Source organism: Amborella trichopoda, chromosome 8, assembly GCF_054954075.1.
Source record: "Amborella trichopoda isolate Santa Cruz 75 chromosome 8, AtrichopodaSantaCruz75HAP2 v2.0, whole genome shotgun sequence".
Taxonomy (NCBI): Eukaryota; Viridiplantae; Streptophyta; class Magnoliopsida; order Amborellales; family Amborellaceae; genus Amborella; species Amborella trichopoda.
In genome coordinates, this window is record NC_142343.1 from 40,163,996 (window position 1) to 40,174,635 (window position 10,640).

Consider the following 10,640-nt stretch of genomic DNA (forward strand, 5'->3'; position numbering starts at 1 on the left):
GATTTCCTATATATTGATAGAATCGGTCCGGGTGACCGATTCTTGAGTCGGACAAGCGATGCCATACTGATACGGCATTTTTTAAATCACTGTTACCCACCAATCCAAATTGACAAAATTTCAAACAGATGGTCGTAGCGTACAAACATAATGCTGCATCTCCAACCACCGGTTCTCAACCATAAAAAATAGATATGAAATTATGAAAGTCATGCTTTTCCTGTGATGCAATGCAACAAAGAGTTCCATTTCATTGCACCTCAACTGCTCATTGTCAACAGTAATAACCAAGACGAATATTCCCTCGCTCTTTTCATCTACATCCTCTTAATAATAGAAAAAGCTCATCTCAACCTTTATACGTTTTGATTATGAACGGCTGAAGGAACATGTTGCATAATGTTTGTGTGCTGAATGTATCATAATGCTTAAATATATGGCTGTCAAAAAATTATATACTCCTATGGGAACATACCAAAAGCTACGGGGACTTACGGCATCACTGAAGGTATGGCCCGAGCAAAATGGAGGACCATTCGTGTAGCCAAGTACAATTAGTTAAAAAAGGCTTTGATGATGATGGCGGTAGAACACATCGAGCATTCACTCCATTGGATAAAAACCTGTTAGGAGGTTTTTTAAGACCCAAAAATTTGAGACTCGCCGCATTCAAGCTCAACAAAGAGACAAAATATCACAAAATTAAAGGCATTCGTATGCGTTTGCAAAAAGGAAATCTGAAGGTTGAACATAAATCTTTTAATTTTTGGTTGGCTAATTTTGAGTGTTTGTAGACTTAAAACCCAAATTTTGAGATTTTTTTTTCTTTTGATGGTAGTAATTTGATGATTCTAAAGTGAATCCTAAAATTTTAGATTGGAAATATACTCATCTCTTTTGCTCATTGGAATAAATATACATACTAATCCTGCGGGAGCAGGCCTCCCTTGTTTTATGGCTTTCCATGAGCCGGTTGTCTTAAAGACAATAGGAAAAGTAACTGCTTTAGTTTCAAGTTTCAGCAATATACTAGCAATCTACAAGCGTCCAATGCCAAATGTAGATAGTCGAGGAGAACCGTTAACCTTCTCAACCGATGGTGATGGCCTCACACAATGGAGGATCTATAAGTGCACTGTTCGAAACCAGACGGGTAGCATGTTTCACGCATCCTCAAATAATGAAAAAGAGCCCACATATTATGCTCCCTTGGGAGCATAATATACATCTACTCCCTCAGCAAGAAACTTACATTGTATATTATTTTCTTGAAATTTGAAGATCTATCTAATTGTAACTAGATGATTTATCATCATCATCATCGTCAAAACCTTTTTCCAATTAATTGGGGTCGGTTAGAAAAATCATAATCTGTCATTCTGCTCTATTAAGGGTCATACATTTAGGGAGATTTTAAGTCCCATATATATTATCACTACTTCCAACCATGTCATTTTAGATCTACTTTTTGCTATTTTTTAATGTTTCACTTGAATTAACTCATATAGCCGACCTAAGTTTACTCTCTTTCATCTAATTATAACTAGATGATTATTTTTTTTTTAAAAAATAGATATTGAGTTCTTGTCATCTAGATTATTCCCTTTAAAAACTAGATGGTTTCATTGCAATCTTAGAAAGCCATTTTTTTTAAGCACATAGAGAGTGAGAGTTAATTTTTTTTTTTCTCTAAGATTTGGTTCCCAAATGCTAAAGATCCCATCCCCAAAATTTAGGAACTTGTTTTAAAAAAATTTCTTCGAGGTTACTTGCCATATTCTAAAGATCATATCTCAAAATTTGAAAACTAAAGATATTCCTAGTGCCAGATTGGCCTAAGAGAGTAGATGGATAGCATGCTCCCGCCGGACTAGGAAATCTTTTGGTAAATAAATAAAAAATAAAAAAACCTAAAACCGTAACGAACTTAACGAACCACGATCCTTGCAAAAAGCGAAACTTCAAATCCCCGCCAAAGCATGCAGCTCCCAATCGCCATCATCCAACCAAAAACTCTGAATCTCTGAATCGAGTTACAACACTCACACGGCCCCTTTGCTTTTTTCAGAAAGAGGGAGAGAGAAGAGAGATTTTCTAGAGAGAGAGAGTTTTTTGTTTATTGGCCATGGAGGAGCCGTCTGCACATGAGGGGGACGTGGGCTGTACGACTGAGTCGTCAAGCTTTCTCCATGGCGTTTCTCACACGGATCTGAGAGATGAAGACGAGGGCTCGGGAGATCTGGAAGCCCTAGATTTTCCTCGCGGGGCCTTTGCGGTGGTCCTCACCATGGCCGCTGGGATTGGAGGGTTCTTGTTCGGTTACGATACAGGTAGGTGAACAAATGGTTAGATGAGATTTTGGTGTTCATTTCTGAATTTTAAGATCAGAAATGGTAGATCTGAGTTTCACTGGAAAGAAAGTTAGGTTTATTTAAGTGCTTTTGTTTGCCAACTCATGTTAATGGATGTATTGGTGAAAAATTTGTGTCTTAGAAGAACGATTGATCAGATAGTTGCTTCGATGCCCGTCACCCTATGGTGATTACATCAATGTTGGATTGGTTAATTGCTTGGAAATCTCTGCTATTAAATGAGAACTGATTATTATTGTGTACCAGTTTGATGCATTTTAGTCGCATTGCCACTTTATGGTCACTTTGCACATGACACTCATATATGGCTTCTATCTCATAAGGCACATTTGAACCAGGGCACGCTTAAGTTTCATAGTATTGAATGATCGATAAATTGGGGGCTTAATTGCCTTGAGTTATTGCAAATGCAATTCATTATGCAGCATTTTCTGTCAAAATTGTCAAAAGATCACCGTCTTTAATGTTTAACCAAATACCAAGAGATCATGCAAATTTTTGGAGTTTTTATTTTAGCTGCTGTGGCATTTGTCAATGGTTAGAATGATTATTGTCATGGGTGTGAGGTGAGAGAAACCTTTTCGTTGAGTCACATAACAATATAGGTCCAAGATGTGGCATGGTGCTTCACATTTGAAAAAACTAGTACATTTTGACATTTCAATGGGACACAGTCCATTTCATGTTTCTTGCTGTTATCCATCAATTTTTCAGAACATCGGTTTATGTATTTGATTTTTGGCTATGTCCAGTATTCTGAAACATGACTAGGCCAAGGTACTCAAACCTCGGCCGTGGCGAGTTGCTTCGGTGAGTCCAAACAATTTGCCCGAGTTCAGTCCTATTTTTTTAAAAAAAGAAAAAAAAGGCATAGTGTAGAAATAGATATAGTATAACCTGCCATTTAATGTTAATTGTGGAATGGTGTAGTGGCTGGGTTTGCCGCCTATGGGCAATCCCTTTACAAGGGATCTTGGGTTCGATTTAGGGGTGGCAATGGACCCGGACCTGACCCATACCTGCCGGGTATATCCGACACGCGTCTGGGTATAGGTCCAAGTTTTGGATATGCGGGTAGGGTCCAGGTCCAATAAAGGATACCCGGATAGTCCAGGGTCCGGGTACCTGCTGTACTCGACCTGGCGGGTACCCGGACCAGAATTTTTAGTTTACCCAAAGGCCAAAGAGCCAACCCTAAAATCATTTGAATACTTTTCGTCTTCCCCTGGTTCCCCAAATGGCCAAACCCCATTGCCATCCTCCCTCTTTGCAATTCTTCCTCTCTCAGTTTCTTGGAGAGATAGCTCTCTCTAGATCTCGAATGTCTCTATCTCTCTCTCTCTATCTAGTCGCTCACCCCTAAAAAATCAGTTTTCTGTTGTTCACCATTGTAGGCTACAAAAAAAGAAGCTCATAATCAGAGTGGCAATGGACCCGACTAGACTCGGGACCCGACGGGATACACCTGGGACCCGACGGGTATGGGTATAGGTCCAACTTTTGGACCCGAATTGCCACCCCTAGTTTGATTTCCAAAACCTTTTTTTTTAGCCCTATATACTCTTTATTGTTTTTTAATGCTTAAAAAAATGACAAGAATTAGGTCGGGCAGGGGGGGATTCGATCCTCAGTTTGAGGTGGAATACGCTTGAGCACCATCCAAAATGCCACTAATACTTTTTTTACTTGAAATTGACATAGTATTTTATATAACTATAAAAATTTGGCATACACTTTACTCGACTGATTCTGAGTGGCCTCGGCCTAGTCTCGGAGTACTGGCTATGACATTCTTGTGACATTATTGGTACATATGAAGAGCACACATTTCCCAATTCCAAAGATTACTTTTAGAATGTTCTTAACAAGAAGGGGAATTGATTGGCTTTAATATCTTATTTGAGACTTTGGTTCTGGGAGCACCAATGATTTAGGTAACTTCATATGTGATGTTTAATGAGATGACAAAAAACAGTAGTCATCATCCTTTGTGAGGTAACGAAACATAAAACTTCTTATGAAGCGTATCATATTTGATGAGCAGCTTAGTGAGATGCCGTTAACCTTTCTCCCAAAAAACTTCAGTGATAAACCTTCATTCCTTCACCTGTAGGTTGTTTTCACTAGAGAACTGCATGCCTTCATTCCTTCACCTGTAGGTTGTTTTCACTAGAGAACTGCATGCCTTCATTCCTTCACCTGTAGGTTGTTTTCACTAGAGAACTGCATGCCTTCATTCCTTCACCTGTAGGTTGTTTTCACTAGAGAACTGCATGTATCTTGATGAATTCATATGCACATTGCCTACTCATGTATTATGCTTGTTAGGTGGTTTTTTGTTCTTTCTTGTGTACAAATGGTAATGTGAAGCAAGGCAGCCCTTTATTTTATTATCCCCAAGCCATTTGGTATGCATTTGTAAGTTTATTCCTGGGTAGCATGTATTTAACCGCTCATTTTGACAAATCATGTTGTCTAAATTTTAGTCTACTTTAAGGCAAATTTGCATCCAATCATTCCAAAATTCTTCAGATTTTGTTGTAAATGAACTGAATATTTTTCTTGGCGAGTTCATGTTTATGCCCAACCATCCCATCATTCATCATATACTCCATTGCCAGAAGTACTGTGCATTGTTCTATAATAATATATTCCCTTGCATATTCAGGAACTGGTGAAGCTCTTTGTATTCTGCAGATTTATTTATCCATTTCTGTACTTATTCCATTCTGATCCTTACATGTTGGTTTTTATGTGTTTCCTACACTTTTGACATATTCTGCCATTTTTGGTAAATCATACATTGTGTAACTTTTGTGCTCAATTCTTGCCATCCATATGTGGTACGTGCATTATAAAAGGTGATATGACGGTGAACATGTACTTTCGTCTAGAATGTTTCTCTTGTTCATTTCAAAAGAAAAAACATTTACATATTTTCCACCCAAAAAAAGAAACACAAATATGTTTTTCGAATTTCAAATTTTCTTGTTTAAAACCTTTTCTGAAGGTTCTTACTGAAATGTTGGATTCTTCCAAAACCTTGTTTCCTTGTCATTACCCTGATAAAGTTTTCCACATGGCATATGTATGTCTGCTTTTCTATCTCTCTGATAAATCATTTTCAGAGTTCTTATCATGGCTAGGTGCTATGCTTTCAATTTTCAAATATTGGATGTCACATGAGATTTTAGTACTTTGCAAAGTATTTTCTTCAACTTAAGTATTTATTATTTTTATCATTGCATCATCATCCGAGCCTTATCCCAACTATTTGCATCGGCTATATGAATCATGTTCTGTTATTCCACTCTATCAAGGGCCAGCATATGACATTGGCTCATGATTCATGAAATAGACATGACAAAATTGTTATGTTGGCTGCCAACCTAAACCCCAGGCTTGGAACAGACCATGGAGTTCATCATTATATCATTATATCAAATTTAAATATCATATATTCCTTTTTTCCTTCATTATCACTTCATACATTCAATCATTTTTATGTTTCATCCATAGGTGTTATTTCTGGTGCACTTCTCTACATACGGGAAGATTTTGAGGCTGTAGACAAGAGCACTTTTCTACAGGTAACTCGTTGTAGAATATATGATACGAAATGTCATTTCCTTGTAAAGTTCTAGCCTTAAGGTTAAGCAGTTTTTTAATTTACAGGATGGTCATCCCTTCACAGGAGACCATTGTGAGCACTGCTTTAGTGGGAGCTGCTTTAGGTGCTGCTATGGGAGGTAAAATGTGTGACCAGTTTGGAAGAAAGGCATGTATGCTTTTCTCAGATGTGGTGTTCATGGCAGGTGCTTTGGTCATGTCGGCTTCCCCAAGTGCCTCATTATTGATATGGGGCAGGTTTTTGGTTGGTCTTGGAATTGGATTTGCTTCAATGGCAGCTCCTCTTTATATAGCAGAGACCTCACCTTCCAATATACGTGGAGCACTTGTGAGCATGAATATTTTGATGGTAACTGTTGGCCAATTTATTTCTTATCTGATCAACTATGGTTTCACTAAGGTATGGACTTATCTATCTCCAGAGTTGCTTATGATAATGCCCTATTTGCATGTCCAATTAGGGGGACGATTGTATATTTATTGGTCAATGCAATGTATACTAATACCCACTATAATTTTTTTATCTAGGTTCCTGGAACATGGCGTTGGATGTTAGGAGTAGCAGGTTTACCCGCACTATTTCAAGCTGTGGTTTTCATTTTCCTGCCTGAGTCACCATATTGGCTTATTTCCCAAGCAAGTTCCATTTTTAATAATTGAAATCCTAAATATTCAAATTTTTGTGTGTCTTCCAACCTTGATGGTTTTTACTTTCAATCAGGGGAGGCTTGATGATGCAATTCCTGTTTTGAGAAAGATTCACTCTCCCCAAACTTGCAAGGCTGAGTTACAAGAAATTTGCTCATCCACAAAGGGTACCACTGTAACTACTGCAAGTGTCACTATTTTTGATGTTTTATTTAGTAAAGATACAAGGCTGGCCCTAATTGCAGGAGTGGGCATACAGGTTTATCTACGCACATTTTCCTCACCTTATTCAAATTTGTGCATTATTGATACCTAGATAAAACTCAATTTGCTGATACCCTTTGGTGTAACTAATCTGTACAGATTTAACATATACGGTCCCTCATTTAGGGGCAATAATGGATATTAGTGATGTTTGCAAATTTCACTATGAAATCTTACTTTTCATTTTTTTTTTTTTGTTGATTAACTTCACTAGAATGAATGCGAAGTTTGATCGAACATATTACAGAGGTAGCATCTCCAAAGCATTGTATGTTACACTTTCTTGGTAGATTCATTTTGATTAGGTGATTTGTTGTAAGCTACTCTTTCAATGTCCAACAACTTCTCTTATGTGAAAAAATATTTGTAAGCAGTTCTGACATGTCTGTACATAGTGAAATGCCATGTGATTAGCATAATTAATTATCACTGCAGTTCTCATATTGAAATTCTCCAAAATTGATCGAATATTTGCAATGTGCTTGTCAACTCCATTCAAGGTGCTTGGTCTAGTAAAAAGAAAATCTTCATTTCTTGGGACTCAGCCATTGAATTTAGAAAGAATATATGATATAAGGGAAGAGTAGCATTTTGGGTATCATCTTGAATCTGAAAAGCTTACACGATCATTCTGTTATTGCAGGTTTTCCAGCAGCTCACGGGCATAAATACGGTGTTGTATTACAGCCCATCCATCATGGAACTTGCAGGATACGCATCTCATGAAACAGCCTTAAAGCTCTCATTGCTCGTGGCCCTTATGAATGCTCTTGGTACAATTGCAGGCATGTTACTAATCGATCGATCTGGAAGAAGAAAACTCGCAATTAGCAGCCTCATTGGTGCAACAGGGGCCTTACTTCTGCTATCACTGGCCTTTCATTTAACCACCACAGATTCACCCTCTATCAACAAGTTATCAGACTTTGGACCCGCTCTTCTCTGCCCTCAAAATCATTCTCCCAAGTATACTTCCCAAAGAATGACATGCATGGACTGTCTGCACGAGACATGTGGGTTCTGTGCTTCAATTCAAAACCAGGTAATAACAAAATTTTTTTGTTTTGAAGCCACTAGCTTTGTTTATATTTTTGCAGACCACATCTCTTATTTAAATTCTGGTGCCTATTTCTAACTTCAGCTCACTGAGAGAGAGAGCGAGCTTGGTATTCTCCACAAATTGTTAGTCGTTTTCGAAGTTTTTAACTCACTCACTACCCTGCTAAGTATATACTGCAGATGCAACCAGGAAATTGTCTAATCTACAATTCAACAGCAGGTGCCACTTGTTTGGCGAGCTCTGGTCTTTGGTTTACTCAAGCCTGTCCTAGTAGACATGGGTGGTTGGCTTTGGTTGGACTTATTCTCTACATAATGGCATTCTCCCCTGGAATGGGGCCAGTCCCTTGGGCTGTGAACTCAGAGATATATCCTGCACATTTAAGAGGTGTCTGTGAGGGGATTGCAGCAACAGCAAACTGGGTAGCCAATTTAGCTGTTGCCCTCTCCTTTCTCTCTCTAGCTCATATATTAGGAGCTTCAGGCACATTCTTTTTGTTTGCGTGTATGGCTTCCATTGCTATCCTTTTCGTTTATCTTCTTGTTCCAGAAACTAAGGGTCTTTCATTACAAGAGGTTGAGAAGATGTGGGAATCAGTGGCACAAAATGATCATGGGTTTTCTGGTTTATCTCTAAGAAACTTCAATCAAGTGCAAGATAATGCAGGTGGTGTTCAAATGCAAGAGTTTTAAGCTTGGTCAGTTTTAGATTTTGGGGCAACAAGAGAGATGTGAGAAAGTTTGGAAGAAATGGTTGGAATGGGGGAATCTGCTATAATTTTCATAAAGGTTCATGGTTGCCACTTTAAATGCTTGTGTTTTATATATATGGGCATGTGAGATGAACTTGTGAACCATAGTGAGCTTGTGGGTGGTGTAAAATGCAGGAGGTCATGTAGATGTCGAAGTGTTGGAGAGCAAGTGATTCATTGATGGAGAAGTTCAGTGAGGCGGGGAAAATAATGATGCAGTAGCACTGAGATTCTTTTGTTTTGGTATTTTTGCTTTGTTGTTGATTCTGGCAAGTTCTTGTTGAGAATAAATCAATTCTATGCTATGTTGATGCTAAGGAATATGCATTAGAGATGCACTTTTACTTTTTGCACAAAAATGAGAAATTGTGCCTAATATGGATGATTTGATCTCGATGTCTATCACCCGTTTGTCCTAGAATGAGTTGTCAGAACTTGAATAAATTCAAATTTTGAAAATGACAACAAAAGAGAGAGAGAGAGATGAAACCTGAAAAATCTCGTGCTATGGGCTTTAAGGCTTGAAATTTCAGAACTTAGGTTATCATAATGGTAAGTATGGCCTTAGGAACCATGCAAAAGTGAGCATTAATATTAATGATTGGCACTTGAAGAATGATTAGGATGTGATAACATCGTAACAATGTTTGAAGTTTATAGTGGAGCTTATAACTGGCAGTTTACAACGAAATAATTGAATGTATTAGCCAAAAGCAATGGTTTATGATTTGTCAATTTGGATTGGGAATGGTCGATCTTGACTAGAAATTGGTAGGAACTAACCTGGTTTCTAGTCAGAACTGGGAATTAGTTGAATTTTGACAGACTCGCTCAGTTCTATTGGAGAACTGGGCAATGCGGATCGGCTGAGTCACCTAGTTCCCTCCCATTTTAATTTTTTTATTGTTGTTAAATTTTTTCAATATTCAGATTATTATTATTATTATTTTGGACTAACTCTAATACTGGATAATATGTCCTAATGCTGGCTGTATTCTCAGGAGGAGACCAATTTGCCTAGATGATCTTTTTTTTGAAATTCTAGGAAAAAAATAATTACATTTTTTTGGGAAAAAATTACTACACCATCACGGGTAAGGTTTTCATTAGATATTATGGGGCCATTCTTAATGGCAGTTTTATCTTAAGAACAAAATGCCTTTTCTCAATCTACTCTTGATTACATGTAAGAAATAATTTGTAGAATCTCAATTGTCCCCAAGTGCTATAGAAGAATCCGAGACTACTCAAATGATCATATTATAAAAACTAGTTGAGGATGAGAAAACTAAATAAAAAAGAGTAAAAGATAAATCTTAAATGATTATGCTACATGCTACCATCTGAGCTCTTACCTGCATTAATCTACATTATGAATAACAGTAAGAAAAAACCAGTGTATTTTTAAAAGCTAAAGTCAAAGTTAAGAAATGCAAGAAAAAGAAAACATGGAAGAATATGAAAAAGGAACGATGGAACTTTTCAAATAATCAATTAAAAGAAAACATGGAAGAATATGAAAAAGAAATGATGGAACTTTTCAAATAATTAATTAAATTATACGTAAAAGTGTTGGAAGAACCGGTCTAACAGCACATCAGATGTCTCTCTCTCCCCTTTTCATCTCTTCAAGTAGCATCCACATCTCCCCCTGGTTTTTATTTTTACTTTTTAAGCCTTGCGCTCTTTATTTTGTAGAAAATCAGCACGTTAACTAGTGCAAGCATTGCACTTTATTTTAAAATAATGCAACTGAGATATTTGATTTCTACGTTGTTTTAGGAAGGTAGTCGAAGGGCATTGACTCGAAACTTTGAATAGGCCATGATTTTCTTTTTTTCTCGTCTTCCAGATGAGAATGTAACATAGAGATCTGGTGACTGGGTAGGAAGTTACTTTTTTATGCCTTACGCTT

At 37.4% G+C, this 10,640-nt stretch overlaps 1 protein-coding gene across 23 annotated transcripts; it reads left to right on the top strand.

Moving 5' to 3' along the window:
• Positions 1-1,918: 1,918 nt before the first annotated feature.
• On the top strand, positions 1,919-9,084 carry LOC18433512 (inositol transporter 1). Of its 23 annotated transcripts, none has more exons than XR_016061607.1 (9): positions 1,919-2,330; positions 5,892-5,962; positions 6,048-6,121; positions 6,170-6,402; positions 6,531-6,638; positions 6,724-6,909; positions 7,558-7,956; positions 8,154-8,762; positions 8,861-9,084. XR_016061607.1 is itself a non-coding variant. In XM_020666917.2 (8 exons), exons 3-8 carry the CDS (start codon positions 6,049-6,051, stop codon positions 8,664-8,666), a joined length of 1,512 nt encoding a protein of 503 aa, XP_020522576.1. In that variant the 5' UTR covers positions 1,919-2,330; positions 5,892-5,962; position 6,048; the 3' UTR covers positions 8,667-9,084. The 23 variants fall into 23 exon arrangements, 10 of the variants coding, with proteins under 10 accessions (XP_020522576.1, XP_088731085.1, XP_020522577.1 ...); XR_016061605.1 differs by having other exon boundaries at positions 1,940-2,330; positions 6,067-6,121; positions 6,188-6,402; XR_016061618.1 differs by having other exon boundaries at positions 1,940-2,330; positions 6,067-6,121; positions 6,188-6,402; positions 6,531-6,567; positions 8,194-8,762.
• Positions 9,085-10,640: the final 1,556 nt, after the last annotated feature.

What these genes read in the sequence shown, in the direction of transcription:
- LOC18433512 (XM_020666913.2), top strand. Translation starts at nt 2,126, where the DNA reads ATGGAGGAGCCGTCTGCACATGAGGGGGACGTGGGCTGTACGACTGAG. An exon ending in ACAAGAGCACTTTTCTACAG is followed by an intron (nt 5,963 to 6,066) that starts GTAACTCGTTGT and finishes ATCCCTTCACAG; the next exon opens with GAGACCATTGTGAGCACTGC. An exon ending in CATATTGGCTTATTTCCCAA is followed by an intron (nt 6,639 to 6,723) that starts GCAAGTTCCATT and finishes ACTTTCAATCAG; the next exon opens with GGGAGGCTTGATGATGCAAT.